Genomic DNA, 18,638 nt, shown 5'->3' on the forward strand with positions numbered 1-18,638 from the left:
GACAAACGTATACAGGCTAGTAGAGATCCAAGGATTGAGGATTGAGGATCGAGGAGTCTGTGTAGTGGAGTGGAGTGGAGGATGTCGTAACGGTTTGACGAGAAGGAATTCGTTCCGAGGACCCTGATGACGAATTTTGTGGATACGGGTTGAGGAGGAGTGAACGAGGGATGCTGTGCCGCTCTGGTGTGCAACTGCATCGGCGAGTTCCTATCCAACGTGACAGACTGCCCTTGATTGTGAAGACCTGTGTGATCTGTGGAACTTTCACATGGGATGTTCGACCAAGGAAAGTCATCCAGTGCAATTTGTCCATCCACCCCGAAATGGATAGGAAGCCGTTGTGTTGGTGCTATATCCCCCTCCTTGATCATCACTTTCGGGTGTTACACCTACATTTGGCGTACATGCGTGAATTATCTCGTGCCAGATCAGCTGCAGGTCTTGAGTTGGGATGGAGGTTGTTTGCTTTGCATGAGATCGGACATGACAAATAGATTATGCCCCACCGAATGAGAGAGATACGGAAGATACCTAGTTAGTGGTCGGATTCGCGTCCTCTCAGTAGCCTCTCAGTACGGAGGTGTACCTAACTTGGATGCTGGTGAATGTTGAGAACTCATTGCTAGGTTCTTGCCATCGCCGTCGGTGTCCCACCCAAGCGCTGACTCAGGTGCGGTTGGGGTCATTAAGCGGTGGCTTAAACAAACGGTAGGGGTTTTTATGAGACGTGAAGCGATGAAAATTCAGAAGCAGGGTCTGAGTCCTCGTTACTGAATCTTTCTCGTGTAGGGAATTGTTGACGTGTGATCTCATTGAAGCATCTCGTATTGATCTCGATAAGAAAATCCTAACGAGATGCGAAAGTCAAGAAAGGACAAAGTTCGATCCCCATGTTCATGTCGGTCGACAGAACAAGCAGCTCGATCTGGGGGAGCTGTTACCGTACTCTCGGAGACGCGAATATTGTTGAATAGGGCCGAAAGATCATCGCTGACCGATTCGTCGTGAACAGGGTCGTGAGACTAGTAAGCACCGGCCATCACGGTCAGGCCGACCACGGCTATCCGGAACTTTTATGCAGCATCTAGCGTTTGTTCAGGGTGCAGGGCAGTTCGGAGTACTGATCTGCTAATGTCGATCAAGTATCTTGCATGCATGAGTCGACTCCAAGTAGGCCTTATCACAACGTTACTGTGTACTGTAGTTGACCTGCATGCAATCTTTTGCTACCAAGAGTGTTGCATCAGCCTTAGTGTATAATGAGTCAAAAGGAGATTGGGACGAGCAAACGGTTGTTTGTGTTGGTATCGCGTCCTTCGAAAGGGAGCTGTGGTGTGCGATCGATACTCCGCGACTTGCTTCGACAACGATAAGGTCATCATTTTGTCACCTGAATGCCGTACTGTATCTACCGATCTACGCCTTGGTAGTCGACGCTGTCATGTCTCGATCTGAGCCGGTCCGCACACTGGCTGGCAAAGGCATCCGAAGAATATGCGCTTGCGCAAGAAAAGAGACATCGTGATCAGAAGGACAATCAGGAGGCGCGGGTTGGTGTGCAGGGTGGTGAGCCTGACGCAGAAGATAGTTTAGCGAGTCACCAACCCATGTTTGCCCAGGCAAGGTCTCGAGGTGGCATCTATTGTTTTGCTCACTGTAGTGGTTGGCGGCGATGTAGACCGAGCCAGAGGGCCGTTCGAGATTGCAGAGACAAAGGGATTTCCGATCGAGCATCAAGCAACCCGTTTGGTACCTGTATACATTAGCCCCCGCCTCATATGTTATGCGTTGCAGGGTAAGAAACGTCATCTCCCGCTTCCGGGATATACAACTGATAATATAAGCCGATACGAGTAATGAACTGGCGATACTGGGCCTCGTGCAGGCGGCTGAAAGTGTTCTCGGTTGTGGGTGTTTGCTCGTGTAACAAAGAACGTCTGAAGCGAGTCCCGCAATGCATGCTTCGACACGAATCTGCCACAGATGTCCGGTATTGTTTGTTCATTTTGACGTTGTCTCGGGGCAACTTAAATTACGGATCATGGCGTCAACAAGGGGTTGCGAAGCGTTGCAAGCGCAGGAAAGCTGTGTAGCAAGGCCAAACAAAAGAGTGCCGCAGGCCCGTTCAGTTGGTTGCAGGACGGATCTCGCTTATGTTGCATACATGCCGCCTTCATCTGTGGCGGAGGTTTATGTATACTGTGAGGATCTGTAACATGATAGCAACGTCGTTCGTCTTGTTGTGATTGCTGAGCAGAGCTGGGCAGGCGCATTGGAGAGGCCCAAACGCCCGTGCAGAAGCTTGGGCCGTGCGTTCTATGTCAAAATGCATCCGCGGACTGTTCACTCGTTCGATGCCTCCATCAGGGTCTCCCTTCCACTTCGACACAACTGGACGCCTGCCCAAGCGAAGCTTCGTGGAGGATTGGCCAAGTGCCGATGCATCCATCGCTGCGACGAGCACGCGCGTGCCGCCACTTCCCTATGCTGGAGCTTCACAACACGTCAACCAAGGCAATTTGATGTCGACACGCCCGCGGAGGGCAGCGGCAGTTGTGCCGCCGCTATTGTATGTGGCAGTGAGTGGGGTTGGGAAACTGAAAAGTGGGCACAGAGAGTACCCAGCTTCACCGGACACGCGATGTACCAACTCGTGAACTGCACCGAGACTACGAGTCAGTCAACCACTCCATCTCGTCTGAATCAATCCTCTAAGTTGATCTGGCGATACCGTCCGGCATTTTGGAACAGGAACCAACGCTTCTCGCGGCTGTGCGGTGTACATAGACCGTGATTAGCTCAGAAGGTGTGACGTGACCTCACAATCTGGTGCGGTCTCCCCTGAACTATCGCCTTGGCTGCGCAACCGACAGTCTGGAGCCGGAAACTGGTGGAGAGGATCAACCAACCGATGGCTGAGATCCATCAGTGGCGCCGTGTGGACCACGCTGTTGGTCGCAAGCTATGACGCTTTTGGTGGAAATCCCTGAGCAAGGCCCTCACGAGGGCGTCCAGCTTGCGCCGAGGCAGGCTGCCCTGACTCCAGCTACTGCTCCTGTCTCTCAAAGTCAGCGCGCACGAGGGCTCACTAGAAGCTCCAGATCTTCAAAGACTGCCCAAACATGCCGGCAACCGCACACGGCTTTCACAGAGTTTGATGCGCTCGTACTCGGGGTACATATACTTTTCAGCTGCTCGCAAGTGTCCAGTCCATCTCGATGCGCCTCCAGAAGGAATGACATGCGCGGCATTGAGATCGTCTCAGGTCCTGCAACGTGTACGCCGTTACCGGTCCTCTGGGAATGAATTGTCATGGAAAAGGTTCGAGAAGCAGGAAATGTACATGGATTAACGCCAGCTACCAGTCGCAACGAAACTTGAGCTAGCCTTGTTCTAACCGGCGTGCGCATGTGGGATCAAAAGGATCAAAAGGCCGACACCTGACGTGATTGGCAATGTGACAGGGGTACGCAATTGAAGCCCAACCTACTGATCTGTTTCGCCTGGCGCAAACTCCACGCTACGTTGCACAAAAGTACTCGCACAGAGGATGCCGCAAATTGCGCAATACAGGACTGACTTGTGTATGGAAACTGATCACTGACGATCTGTCCGATCACAAGTCTCGTGCTGGGACACATCTGCAGCTCCACAAGCTAATCACCCCCACGACAGCGCGGGGAACTGTCACCCAAACCCTGGCGATATCGATTAGTATTATCGCGACGGCAGGGCGAGGGCCTCCCTTGTTACTGATTCGATCGAGTTTCAGAGGCTCGTCATACAAATCAACCGACCGAGATCTCTATCATGCCGTCTCATCAAGCTGCTGCTACCCCCACATGGCCACTGCAACACGTCCACATGCACGTTATCGACACGCACGTTTTCCAAGGCGGAAGCGATCGCTCCTCGGTGGCTGCATGGCGTGGGCATGCTAATTTCTTCTGTCATCCGCAGCGAGACGAGGCGTTGCCGCCGCTGACCGTCCCGAGACGTTAGTGGTGCTGGCCGCGGAAATGCAGGTGTACTGGACAAGAAGCAACCCACTGAAGCAACGAGGCGCCCAGTGCTCCTATCGATGTCTTGGGCCACAATGATGCAACGCTGTGGCTCGCCTTTTGTGCAGTGCGTAGCGCGCGAGGCATATGCAGCGCTGAGGCAAGCGTCGGGGATTTTAAATGCGCGACGGGCAGCCAATAAGGCGGCTCAACAAAGCAAAATGAGGTGCACAATTCATTGCACAGCGAGCGGCAAGGGAAGGATAGCCTGGGGCACATGATGAGACACGGTCGTGCGCATCACGCACACGCTGCTACCGCAACCGCTGGCCTGACCGGCCCTAGCAGCGGTCGAGGACATGCGTGCGAGCCAGCCACGGCTCGCCATGGAGGTGCAGGAGGGCCGCCGGCAAGCTGCAGATGAGATGACAGGACGTCTTTCCGGACAGTCTCCCGCAGGTCAGTGCTGGGGGCTGCAGGGCGCGGCCGCCAAAGTGCGCTTGTGTCAGTTTGGGCCAGCAGGCCACCTCGACGTCGTTACTTGGCCGCCAGCTGCGCGTTGTTGCGGTGGGGGGCTTAGTGTGTATTCCGCTTCCGCGTATCTTCACTGTCGAACATGCAGTAGCGCGCAAGACGTGCGCAAGTAGCTTGCCAGCGTATCCCAGCAAGCCCAAGGCACCGCCTAGCGCGTCGTCAAAGCCGCCGACAAGGCATGATGTACTTGCTGCCCTTCCTCGCGCAACATGGACCAGGCGCGACAGGGGCACAATGCACCCTCGATGGTTTGCTGCCCGGCCAGCCATCCTCCGACTATTACACCGCAAATTCTTATATCACACCCGGTCCTGGCGCGACCTGTGCCGATTGCGGGCGTGACAGATCTCGACCCCCAGACTCTTTACCAGTTCCCCCGACGTTGCCTCGCAGCTTCATTTCCTCATCGCTTCACTTTGCTACCGATCTCCAGTCCTCGTTCCTGCAGCCTTGGTCGCTTACTCCCAGTATAGCATGGCCGTCAGCCCCACACTGCCTCAACTGCCCTACTAGGAAACCCATCCACGCCTCGTGCTGCCACTACACCGTTGGGACTGCCACCACATTGTCTGATCCACCATCCTTTTCGCCTCCCTCGACACTACATTACCTCCACGCATCTTGGGTTGTCTTCTAGGCGACCCAACCAACGTTGTCACCCTGGCTACTCAGACTCTCCCCGCTATCAGGGCCCCTCTCCCTCATTATCCACGACGTTTTCAGAACTCGTTAACTCCGCCGTACCACAACGATCCAAAGCCCGACGGCCCATGGTCGGGTCAGGGCGGCCAAGGGGGCTCTGACGATATCTATTCCATGTCAAACCCACCGGCAGGAGAAACCCGTTCAGCGCGAACAACCCCACAGATGTCGCCCATCCAGTCTTATCCTCCAATGCAGCCACCCTATAGGAGCCCGCGAGAAGCTCCGGCAAACCCTCCCGTTTCCCTGCCACCTCTTCGCCATCTTTCCAGGACCCCACCCACGCCCTCGGATCGAAGATATGGGAACCCTTTCGGAGTCCACTCTATTCTGAATCCCCAAGCCGAGTTGGTGGAACAGCAACGAAGTCTGAAGCGTAGCAACTCTCAGATGGACTCGCCATCACCCGTTGATACACAGAACTCGCAAAGTCTGCCCTCCATCAGTCGACCCAATAGTGTGGACTCCACTCAATCCACACAGGAAGGACAACAGCATGCTAGGCCATTCCAACCCCCGGGACGGCCGTCGATCCGACCTCCATATCCCGAGAAGTCGATCAGGAATCACAACCTCGGCAGGTTAAATCCACCCACAGGCACCATCGATGCCCAGCAATCGCCTTTTCTAACGGCAAGTACACGTCCCACGGAATCAATGACAATCCAGCCGGCTTTACCTACACCTCCTGCCGGCGGCCGCCCTCATTATTTCCCTCCTACGGCTCCTACTCCCCCGCCGAACATGATGCGTACTGAGATCCGTCGACCAAGCGTCAACTTCCCTCAATCCGGTAGTGCCAGTCCAATTGCACAGTACTCACCTTACAGCCAGCCAGCCTCTGTTGCGTCGAGCCAGTACGAAAATCACAGCACTCAGGGACCATACGGCCAGATGCGTAGACACACCCCAGTGCACGATTCCCGTCAGGGGTCTGTGTCCATGGAGAGTGAACGCAATAGCATGATAGCCATGGCCCCATCCAACCAGAGCAGTGTTCAGCTCATGACAATCCAGAGCCAGGACGGGTCTTTGCACAACATCCAAGTGGAAACACAAACCGCATCCAAAGGCGCCGATGAGAAGAGGAGGCGTAACGCTGGCGCATCAGCACGTTTCCGTGCCAGAAGGAAGGAAAAAGAGCGCGAGGCTTCCATGAGCATATCGAGATTGGAACAGAGCGTCCGCGACTCGAACGAGGATGCTGAGTATTACCGTTCTGAGAGGGACTACTGGAGATCGATTGCCATGCAAGCTCATCCAGAACGCCACATCACCCGACCGCCGTCGCCTCGGCTGAGGCGTGTTTCGGTAGCACCGTCACGCGCACCATCTTCTACAACTGGACATGGCTCAGAGGCTTCGTATGACGACTACGAAGAGGAACTTCGCGAGGAAGAGCGCAACGTTCGAAGGAGAACCAGTAGCTACCATCCAGCTGTTGGTCCTCACCACGCCGAGGCACCTTCCAGCCACGACTCACATGGCTATCCTGCATCCACCTTTGCACCTGTAAATCACTCTGCACAGCATACTACCCAGCCTCATCAGTATCCACAGCACCAACAGGCGCAAACCACAGGTCCTCACCATCCTGCGCCTAAACAAGCTGCTTACCGCGACTCTTTCCCACCTGAGGCTCGTCGATACGAGCACCGTGCCTAGACAATTGGCCATACCTTGAAGAGGATGCTTTGATGCTTTGATCAGCCTATAACATTGTCAACCGGCTTGCGCTCGCACGTCGACCACTTTATTTCTATTTACATTCTTTCTCAACCATGTGTCAACGATGCATGTATATCGCTTGGGTGGTTGTTTCCAGCTTCTGCAATTTTGCGAGCACATATCTGCGTTATACCCTAGCTCTTTTCGTTCTTTGTCCATCATCGGTCTTCACCAAATTGCATATAGAATCTCTTGTCCTCACGGATAATTCTCATCGCTGTCATCGAATCAAGATTGATATTTGTCGCTTTCATCCTGTACAGTACTACCTCATGTGCGCCTTTCAGCAAACGACATGGTGGCTGTGAGTGCCTGCTCACAGATACCAAGGACAATCGAACTACATCTCTTTGCTGCAAAATACCCGTACAAATTTACAACATCTGCCATCATGACGGTCCCTCGAGTGTTGTTCCGTCACAAGCCGGGATCAACCGCCGCTTAGGAGCTGCTTCCACGCGAATGGTACTAGCCGTGGTAACATTCATTTAATCGCCGTTCTCTTCGGGATCTCGCAGGCGAGACAGCCGGCACGTCTGAACCCTAATGCGACGTTTACGCCCAACGTATCATAGACCGACTAATCGATGCAACTCGACTGTTATGTTCCCCGAAATCAGGCGATAATCAAAATTGAGTTTCGGATACGGCATGACGAACTGGGCAATGCCGACGTTCACCTCCAGAGTCTAAAAGGTGTCTAGTATTATTTCAGAGGTATTAGGCATTAGGATATACTAATTAATTTGTCTAGTCTCTACAGCATAATCTACTAAATTCTCTATATATTCTATACTCTTATTCTTTTACCTATCTACTAGTTAGCTTTCTCTTTAAGCTTATAGTCTAAGTACTTAGTAAGTTTAGTAGTTATAAACTCTATTTCTTAGGCTTATAAGTAACTATAACTTAGTATTAAGTATAGAAAGTATAACTTTATTATTAAGTATAATAATAGTATCTATATAGAGAGCTTTAAGCGTAGTAATCTTCTTAAGTATAAGTAATCTAATATTACTTAAGTATATTAACTATAATTTACTTAAAATAAATATAAAGCTAATATAAATACTAATTATAATAATTAAGTCTCTATATTAAATGTATACGTCTACTAAGCTAATAATCTTAGCGTATATAAGTTAGACTTATTACCTAAAGTATAGGCTAGAGTTTAATACTTATATAGTAATAGTTTTAAACTTATTAGTACTAGAGTAATTAGAATTAGTAAAAGTAGTAAATACTATTTTATTAGTAAACTAACAATCCTACAGCACAAGCTAGTCTAAAAAGAGTAAGGTCTATTGCTAGTACACAAAAAGATGTATTTCTAAAAGAGTTAAAATCCTATAGAGGTGCAGGCTTTAGGTAGGCTAAGGCTTAGGTTCTTAGCGCTACTGCCTCTAGCGTAGTTAAAGCTTTTAAAATTTAGAGTAGTAAGGTAACTATCTTACAAACACTAACGTCTACCTATACTATAGTAAAGAAAATTATAATATAATTATATATTCTTAATAGCTTATAACTAACTAAGCTATAGATTGCAAAGTAACAAAATGCTAAAATCTTAGCTTACAAAATTGTACTTTTGCATATATACTCTCTATCCTCTACCTCTATTCTTATTCTATAGCTTATAGCAAAATTAGAGATCTAAAGACTTATTAAAGTAGTAAATACTATAGTAAATAGTAAATATAATAATAATAGTAGAGATTTTATAGTAATAAAAAGAAGTTAAGTACTTACGCAAAATTTCTACCTTTATAAATAAGTAACTATAGTATTATAGAATTTATACTTATAGTTCTGCTGCTTTTGCTTCTATAGAATATATACTAAACATTACTACTTAAAACTCTAATAGACACCTAGCAGAGTCTAAAAGTCCTTATTCGGCTGTCGCCTTAGCGAACGAGGCCGACGCCATACCGAGTGCAGCCTCAATTTCACAGACGTCGCTGACCACTAAAGGGTCTTCGGACGGGCGCCATCACATCATACCAAATGCGTCACTCGTGTCGCACCTTGGTGAAGACACCCGTCGAAAGTTTAAAACTCACTCTAGGTAAGCGATCCGAAGTGGCGGATGTTGAGTTCGAGACTACCATAGTAGTAGGTCGGCGGTCTTCTCCGGTCTCCGGCTCTCCAGATGAGTGTTCCCGAGTGTGTCATTGTAATTCTCACGGTTTCATGAAAGGCTCCACCTTGTTGACAAGCGTCCGGCGATAGTAGTGCACCTAACAGTGTCACCAGACGCGACACGTTGGTGCTGCATACTCACCGCAAAGACTACCACGAGGCGCACAGACACGTGTGTGACTAGAGCCTCGTGCTCGCAACACCTTTACGAATCAGTTTAGACAGAGTCCCCAAAATCCCGTCAGACAGGTTGGTAGCCACATGACCATTGTACTGGAAAGCAGGAAGATGTGAGCTGGCCAAAGTTTAAGTTCCGTGTTTCGCTTGTCAGCTAACGGAGACGCCTCCGGCGCGGTCCGTTGGCTTCTTCGGCGCTATATTTTGAGCTTGCCCGGAACTTTATGTACGGCATTATAGCGCCTTTTGGAGAATTTCTTTTCTCGTCATCTGGGTGGTCTATTGACAGCCCGTCACTGTTGGTCACTAGGTCCAAACTCCAACAGACGCCCGTGTTTCTGTCAACTTAAACACTAGGCCGCAGACTCTGGGTAGACTGGGCATAGGATCGATATCGACAACGTTGCCTGGGACCTCTCCGATGGTCTATTATACCACACCATATTATTTCCCAACTCGCAGTAGTCTGAACCTTCCTCAAAACGGTCCGAATGTTAACATCACTTCCGCACGGTCCAGCCATCAACTATCCTGCTCTTGTGCACGCCTTTCTTTACGCACAGCGATCAAGGGACGAATATACCGCCTTCGGCCAAATTGTGGTTCTCATCGTTTTCCAGAAGCCGCTCCAAGCTGACAGAAGACGGCCTGCCATAGATTGCCTCGATGGGGAAGTCTCCGGAGAAATACAATATCGACGGCGTTCTCCCCGACACTAGAGACTGAGATGCTGCTGACAGTGTCTGTCCAGGCAGTAAAATCTTGTTGTGCCGCGGTGCTTGCATAGCATGTAAGGACATACGAGCAGCAACATCAAGTTGGCTGTCGCAAACACCGCGACTGATTACTAGCCCTACACCAGGATCACCCACACAACAACAGGAAAGATGTCGCAATCGAATTGTCCAGAGCGCTACTCATTGGACTCTTCACTTGGGCGTCTGGGCCAATCATCACGATGACATACTTAGGGGCTAGCTGCTGTGCCGCTGTATGCACGACATGGCTCTTGATCACCACCCTCGTCATCGGGCCTAATCTCAGATTTGCCGGGCCCCCGAAGCGCGCACGCAACACCTTCACCGCCATCTCTCCACTTTCGATGCCATCACATCCGCGAACGCTATATCTACCAGCATCCGGTGTAAAGCTGACTCGCAATGATGATGCGGGTGGACGTGCAAAGAGCAGCACTAAAAATCTCTCCAAGCTGCAGCATGCGTTGCAAGGATGCAACCTAGCCTACCCACGAGCCAGCCGCTTGACCCGTGATCCTACGCATCTGGAAGAACTACCTAGGCAGAGCCGCCGTCGTACAAGGGTCTTGATTGATGACATGCCGCGACCGGGGACAAAGATCCACCCAATCACGCCGGCTTCTGTGTCTAGGATCAACACTTGCTCACCGTTTACCTCTGCGGCGGGTGACAAGGCTGTAAGACTGCGCATGTTGCAGCGGTTCCGGCTCATGATCTTCTTTTGCTGTGCTTACCCGAATACTTCTCGCTACTCGGGCCGACCGCGAGTGTAGATGCCTCGGGTTTTGTCAGCACGTTTCGGTCGCTTGCAACTGTCGATGCGTGCCTTCGTTTTCCTGCTCCAGCATCACGGCACAAGAAACCTCATTTTGCTGGTTGCAGAGTCTATGGGGGCATCTGGGATTCACTTTCCGGATCAACTTCCCCATTTTGCATCCCTTGCAGCTGGTATCTTTTTGACCTGCATAACGGGTCCATTCATGTGGGAGCACAGTACATCCGCGGTTTAGAGGGACTCCACACACATCCAGATGACCGACTCTCGACACGTGTACCTATAGTTCACACCGCATATTCCTGCCATGTCGATACATCGCCATAGGGGCTGTCTCCATGGGACTGGATCTGCACAGCGCCAAAGTCGTTTCTCTCGGACTTATTTGTGCACCTCTATCGATTCATCTTGTCACGCGATGACATCGCGCTCCTCCGCCTGCATGTAATATTTGCTTTACTGCACGACGATGCTGTTCCATACAGCGGGCCATGAGCGGAATTCTCACCGGATCGTACGACTGACTCGATGACCTTGTATATCTGGCGCATATGAGGGTTACATGGTCTTTTCGCCTTACGTTGCAGGACGACAAAGCAAATATCGCACGGCGCTCTTTTCAAACTGAATTCTTCGCACCTGCCGAATGTGTTCGCGATAAACCCCTTACACGTTCTTTGACTCGAGAAGACATGGCGATCCTGCTGCGCAAAATTGATCTTCGCAACTAGAATACGCCCAGGAATCTGCAGAACTGTGGGGCAAGACTTGCACACCCCACTCCATTACATGCATGATCGTGAGCACTTGCGCTTCGACACGAGTTCCCCAACCGTCCTCGGTAGCACATATTGAAGGCAGCTTGCAACCGATATGAATCCTATTACATCAGGATCGGTTGTCAACGTACGTATGGAGTCTGGCGCAATTGCCAATAACCTCAAGCGGCGGCATGCAATATGCAGCGAGTCGTGTCAGACATAACTAAATGCGTCCACTCAGGTGTCTCACCCCAGCGAGAGCCGGCGGAGCGGGTCAAGTGCTTAGGTATAGTAAAGTCGCAACGAGTTCAGCATCGCATCTTGCATCGCATGTCGCGCATCGCCTATGGCACGCTCGCCAGTTCTATAATCCCGCACGTACCCACCCTCCATGCTGCAGCTAGCCCAAACGCCGAACCGTCCTGTCGGGTCACGTATGCATCACACCAGCATTATCCTTGTCAGAAATGTGCATCGCCTTCCCCAGGACGCTGAACTCAGAGCCCAACCATGCAAGCCACGCGGTGCAACACGCCGTGGCCCATGCATGTCAGCAATGACAAAGCCCTGTAAAGGAGTGACAAGCAAGCGAGCTCTTGGATCAGTCACGTGAGCATACTAACTCCTTTTGCGAGCATGCAACACACAACAAGGAACGGGGATGCAACTCAGTCGGCCCACGCGCTGCATATCATAAGATGTCAAATCGCTTGCTTACTCGCACCCTCGCAAGGCAAGCCAATCCCGCCAATCAGAAAAATTCAAGCCAAAGTTTAGTATTCGCTCACAAGGCAGGTTAAGCTTCGGCCAATCGTTGAGCTCCCCACACGCATCATCAAGAGGTGGGACCATGTGGTGGCATGCTATTCTTGGCGCCGTGTGGGTGCATGTCGAGGCGAATAAACCATGAGAGGGATTTGGGTTTCGGTGCGTCGTTCGACGTTCCGATCCGTGCTTCCGTTATAACCCGCCCGTTGACCGGGCGCGCGTCATCCGCGAGCATGTGGTGCGGTTGCGAATGAGATGAGAGAGTAACGTTCGACGACCTTTCGTGTCATCGAGGACGCAAACGCAGAGTTTGGCCACGACTGAAGACTCAGCCATCCTTCTCTGTTTCACTACCTTGCACATTATGCTATTCATCCCACGCAGCTTCGCGTCGCGGCAGCCGAAGTACGATCGTGCTTTGCCCGTTCCGAGACGACTTTGAGAATCGAAGGAATGCGAGCAAAACGCGGCTCGCGCGAATCACTGCAAAAGGGCCTCCGATACGAACTGGCCATGCAGGGTCCTCCAAAAGCTGCTCCATAATATGATTTGTTATTCCTACCTTCCATGTTCGCCATGTGGAAATGAAGGTGGGTGGGTACCTGGGTATAGGTGGGTGACACAACGCACGTGTAGTTGCTTGAGATAGAAGGCGCGATAGGCGACAGCAAGTATTGGTGGACGATAACTGTACCTCCCGACGTGTCGAGTCTGACTATTCCCGCTTTCGCAATCAGGTTTCGCATGGCCATCCCACGAGCGAGATCCATCCATCTCGTGAAGGTAGTAGACCACTCCGTATACAGCGTACCATCACACGCAGCCCCTCCCCCCTGCGCGGGAGAGCACTCACGCCACGTTTGCGCAAGCAATGTAAGTCTTGCAGCAGACACCTGGTTCTGCAGCAGAGCGGCACTGGCTACCCGTAAGATCTCGCATGCTGTGCATGTCGGCACGACCGCTTAAATCTGCCGTAAGACGGAACCTCGATATTGGACAGCACACAACGCTGAGCGTCGAATGGAGGCCCCAATCTCGCCCCCAAAACGGAGATTGGCGAGACACACGACTCTTCGTCGCCACTGGTAGGACGGCTGACGTCGGGCGGTATGGGGCGTTTGGCAAACTGGCGCCCGGCGCTGCCGTCATCGGTGTGCGATGCTGGGGAGATGGGCGCATGTTGACGTTACATTTGCTATGGGGTTGATTTGGGTGAATGCGGAGATGATCTGATGCATGCAGGTGAGTCAGGCGCGCGGTATGGTGTATGGCTCGCATGCGCACCTATCGTCCAGGCTCTCCCATAGCGATCGGTGCCTTACCAAGATTACTATTCTGCTAGTAAAAGCCAGTGATTTGAGTAGATGGCGTGCATGAGGTGGATGAATACGATGCGGCCTAGCGCTTAGCAGAACAGCGTAGAGGAACATTGTGGATACGTCTCTGTTCCTATCTGCCCAAATTTACCAACATCTCTGTACAACCGAAGTCACTAGCAAAGTCAGCGATTCTGAGCGTCGCATGTTGTTGTTGTGTCAAGAGAGATCTCGCGACAAATGGATATCTGGAGTAGAGTTGGGGACGCAGTGGTGACGCATCTCTTCTATACGAATGGCTATGCAGGATACTGTCCGCAACAGTCCAGGTCGTCGCGACGTAGCCGTCGATTTCAATGAAGACCCCAAAGACAGCTTGTCACGCCCACTCAACACGGAGGAAAGCTGGGCATGTTACCATTTTGAGGTGCATGCTCGGAAGTGTGTGTACTGTCACAATTCATTTGAAGTCCATCGCATTCATGAACAGCTATGTGAAGTGGGTCATACTCTAGCTCAAAGCGTAGCTAGGTAAGTCAATCGCAATACAGACTGAATGTAGCTGGGTTGACTTTGTTATTCACAGATGCTTGTACCGAGAGTCCGATGGATCAACTTACAGCACCGTTGAAGAGGACAATGAGCTGGTCCGCATAGAAATCCCCACTGGATATGTGGAAGTCTGTAGTCTCCTCAAAGCGATCGAGCGCAGTATACGCCACCACTATCTCATGCCCTTCGTTTCTATGGATCCTTCTTACTATACTGTCCCCAAAGAAGGTCATCCTGCTCCTGAGGAGTCGAGTGCAGATCAAGTTGAGTTGGATTCCTCGAATTTTCCAGCAGATCAGATATCTACATTACCCATCCCATCTCTCGCCTCTGCTGCGAATGGTGTATTAAAAGGTAGTGGATCTTCTGCTGAGAAGATAGATGCAGCAACTTGGGAGTTGCGATCCATATTCCGAGACCACGAGATTCTCCGCCCACTCTACACGACTGTAATCCATGGTGCTATTGGACGCCAAACATTCGTGAACGCCTTTAGGCGGTTACTAATCGAGTTTGCCAGAAGACTAAAAGACGAGACGCAAGATCGTTCGGGCTTTTTTGCTGCGCGTTTGGTGGTATGGATGGCGTGGGAGATCTCGGAAGAGGTACTGGAGAGATCTCAATCAGCAAAAGCGCGATTAGACAAAAGAGATGACTCCGGATATATTAGTGCTGGTGAATCCTCGTTCGATGAAGACGAGCAAGGAGAGACACATGAGGGTGAAAGTAGCTTGGAGACGCTCACGAACATGCGTGAGGTCTTGATGACAAGTACAGCATTCAAGCTGCTCAAAGAGGACATGAAGAACCTTATATCGTCGAAAAGACAGCCAAAAGAGTCATCAAGTGAGCCGGAGAACGAGATAGACTCAGAGGAAGGGACAAACCGAAGCAACATACCGCTCAGGCCGAGCTTCCAAACAGATGCCCACGCAGGACCGACAGAGTCTACCATCATATCAAACTACTCTACAATACTCGAATGGGACCGGTGGATGATTGATATATACCAACACGCCTTGGCTGAACTGGGAAAAGATCGGTTTATTATCGAGTACTCTAAGTTGCTACGTCACCACCACAGCAATGCTCACGCGCCTCCCGATAGCGAAGTGGACCGTAGTAAAGGCGGTAGCATTGACGAACAGCTAATGACCACATGGCAGCCTATTGCCTCAGCTATTACTCAATATCTGGAGGACGTCGACACTATCTCATCATATAAATGGAACAAAAAGTTTAGGGCGAATGCCGATAAAATCGCCGTCCTAGACAGGTTGCCCAGAGAAGAAATTGCGCCTTATTATGATCTGACTACCGACCTCGCGCTCTTGGCCTTACGCGGTCCATTACGGCAGCTCTTGTCACATATACCAAGATGCGCCATAGACTTCTCATTCAGGAATGATACGTCGTTCTTCAATAGAACCAAGGCTTTCTTGGAGGATTACACGATGGTAGAATGGGACTGGTGGCCTTTAAATCCTCGTGTACCTGATGTTGCGTATAAAGAATCCCGTCTCCAGTGGAAGGTACGTTTCTTATTCTTTTGATAATTTGAGTAAGGCTTCTAAACCATACAGTTTGGCGGAGACCAGCTATATGAGATCTTGTCTTCGGACGAATCCTACATTATTCAATACGCCATGTCTTCGCTGCCGGATCATCCGAAGCAGTGCTTTTGTTGTCACATCGAGCGCCCTGGAAAGACCACGAGTCCTACCGCTCCACAGTCTCTCAATCATATCGCGACACCACGGATCGGCCAGCGGCGGTGGGGTCTTCCAGTGACATGGATCAAGGCGGCTGTCGGGAGAGCATCAAATCCTTCCAATTCATCGAAAGCTGGCCAACGCTATACTCCTATGACCTCTTCTACAACTTCGACACCGGTGACCAGCCCACCAGTTGCAGGTGGAACCAGCACCAGCCCTTCGGCAATGAACACTGGCAATTCCGCACCGCAGGTATCGGGTCAGCCAACTACGGATCCATCAACTGCTGTCCCAACTCCATCATCGCGCGTCCTCTTCGGTGTGCAAGGCTCGCGATGGTCTCTTGAAATCGAACAAATCGACATTACAGCTGCACTGAATGATCCCGCTTTTTTCCGCGAGCTCAAAATACGGTACAAGAAGCATCGAAACTGGATCAAACGGCTCATATCACCATTTCGCTTTCGATTCTGCAGATTTGTCAAGCTGGAAAAGTTCGATGCTGGGCGCGTCCTGTCTCAAGGCGACGGCCTACCCGACTACCCGAAGTTCGAAAATGACTACGAATATGCCCCGAAACCAGGTACAGTTCCCATGATATCCCCCAAGACATTTGCAGTCTGTCTCAAAGCCTGCGACATGAACTGCAAATGGCCATTGGTCAACCCATGGCATGACTGTGTGAGTCTACCATGCCGCCCATACCGACTAAATTGTATACCGAAAAAGAAAAGCGAGTTCGATATACGATCCGACGCCATCGCGGTCGCCTGGGGACTGGAGGCCGATCACGCAATCTCCTTCGCTTTCATGGCAGTCTATCACCTCGTGCCATTACTTGCCGCATTCGGCTTCTGGATCTATTGGCTGATCAAGTTTCCCGGTGACTGGCAGAACGCTGCAGTGCCAGTGCTGACTGTATTGGCAATCTTTGCAGTATTATGGGTGCCTTTTGGCAAACATCTGGGAACAGTCTAGCTCTGACCAACAATCCCGCCTTGCTATAACCCGCTTCTCTTCAATCGCTTAAGACCAGGTAGATAACGCTCTCCGATAGAGCGCCCATAGTATGAGGAACGGCATAGAGTAATTGTCGGGAATCTCAAGCGACATTGGCATCATGCGCACATGGTGTGGGATCGTAATGCAGTGGTATTTCCACCGCATGTGCCCCTTAACCGAAGTGCCCCAGGCCCGTTCACGCATACAAAGATCATGGTGATCTGCTCGATGTACCGCCACAACTAAGCGATCACACAACTGCACGTCGCATAATGTTACTGGGGTAGTCCAAGCACGGCGCCACCAATGCTTGCAACAAGCCCTCCTAGCCGTCTTACAACGGGAAACGAACGCGTGGGGGCACCCGAGCCGAACGTGCATGAGTTAGGCGTACGCGGTGGCTTTGTGTGCTGCATGCAATGATTCATTGGGACAACGTGCATGGCATGTCACAGCAGTGTCACCGCGGAGCTGGTTGGAACACGTGCATCGGAGCAAGGCGATGATAAGATAACGTCTTACTTGCGTTCACCCGCCACCCACGCCGAAACGAGTTCGCAAGGTATTGAGCCGCCGTAGCGTTTCCGGCATGTCGTTATTGCCGCTCTCGGTGCGCGTCAATCGGTAAGCCGCGTAATCTCGGTTCTCTTGCAGGAGGGTGTCGATGAGGGTGAAGTCGCCAATGACACACTGACCCGAACTGAGAAGCTCCATAGCGTCGGCATGGCCAGATTCGGAGGATGATGGTAGCAGGGCGTCTTCTTCGTTTTCGGGATCCATGCCAAAGTCTGACAGCGTATCGGTTCGGTGTAACACACCTCGCTCCTCATCATCGGCATCCTGATCTCGGTTCGTGTTGTCATTCGTCGCCGCTGCCGTCGCTGTCGGTGCCGAGTCTGACGTGGCTCGGGTGGTAGTGGTGTTTGGCGCACCCCCACCAGCTGACAGTTTGGCCAGTTTCTTCTTCAGCTCCCGCCTCTTGACGTGTACCGAGACCATGACAAGCTGCAGGAACAGGATGCATATGTCGAGCGCCCCAAGCTTCCACTTGCTCGTGGGGCCCTGCTGCCCGATGAAGTCTATCATCAAGCCGCCGTGCAGATAGCCTCTGGTATCTTCGCCAGCCGATGGCGCGGGATATGTAAGATGTAAGAGGAAATTTACTCCAAACGATATCAGGAGCAGCGGGAGGAAGGGCCTCGGTTCGTCTGGTGGGCGGGTGACGGTCGCGGTGTCGGGGATAGGCGTCAGCAGGAAGGCATGTGTAAGTGCCTTGAACAGGAGCCAGAAGAACGAGCAGCTACAGAAACGATTAGCGCAAGGTAGCAGCATGTGAATGGTAAGCGTACTCCAGGTGGTAGAGTGTAATGAGTTCCAGGTAGACGATCATGTCCAATTCCCGCAACAGCTCGCCCAGCATCTGTATGCGCTTCCTCTTCGCATCCAATTTCCGCTGCTTGACCTGCTTCTGCTTCTCTCGCTCTTCCGCCTCTTCAAAGCGGGCCAGCGCATCCTCTAGATCGGCCAGGTGGGATGCGGCCGTGTTGTCATGGCGCTGAGTAGCTCGAGACGACTCGGCCTCATCGTTCATGGCGCAGCGAGGGGAGTTTGCCTGTCGCCGCGTCTCTCATTGAAGGCGACGTGGTGGTTTGGAGTGGATAGAGATGCTTGACCCGGGCTGTCGTGGTTCGCGCAGCTCTG

General features: G+C 51.4%; 3 protein-coding genes across 3 annotated transcripts; 2 read left to right on the forward strand and 1 right to left on the reverse strand.

Annotated features, from left to right (window-relative positions):
• Positions 1-6,212: 6,212 nt before the first annotated feature.
• On the forward strand, positions 6,213-6,905 carry J4E87_003036 (uncharacterized protein; the record flags this gene model as incomplete). The annotated part of the gene is made up of 1 exon (XM_049374669.1): positions 6,213-6,905. The coding sequence occupies one exon, from the start codon at positions 6,213-6,215 to the stop codon at positions 6,903-6,905; it is 693 nt and encodes a 230-aa protein (XP_049235660.1).
• Positions 6,906-16,160: 9,255 nt separating this feature from the next.
• J4E87_003037 (uncharacterized protein) lies at positions 16,161-16,913 on the forward strand (the record flags this gene model as incomplete). The annotated part of the gene is made up of 2 exons (XM_049374670.1): positions 16,161-16,616; positions 16,665-16,913. 2 exons carry the CDS (start codon positions 16,161-16,163, stop codon positions 16,911-16,913), a joined length of 705 nt encoding a protein of 234 aa, XP_049235661.1.
• Positions 16,914-17,465: 552 nt separating this feature from the next.
• J4E87_003038 (uncharacterized protein) lies at positions 17,466-18,528 on the reverse strand (the record flags this gene model as incomplete). The annotated part of the gene is made up of 2 exons (XM_049374671.1): positions 17,466-18,237; positions 18,287-18,528. 2 exons carry the CDS (start codon positions 18,526-18,528, stop codon positions 17,466-17,468), a joined length of 1,014 nt encoding a protein of 337 aa, XP_049235662.1.
• Positions 18,529-18,638: the final 110 nt, after the last annotated feature.

Source organism: Alternaria ethzedia (assembly GCF_023757985.1).
Source record: "Alternaria ethzedia strain BMP 0044 chromosome Unknown scaffold_5, whole genome shotgun sequence".
Classification (NCBI taxonomy): Eukaryota; Fungi; Ascomycota; class Dothideomycetes; order Pleosporales; family Pleosporaceae; genus Alternaria; species Alternaria ethzedia.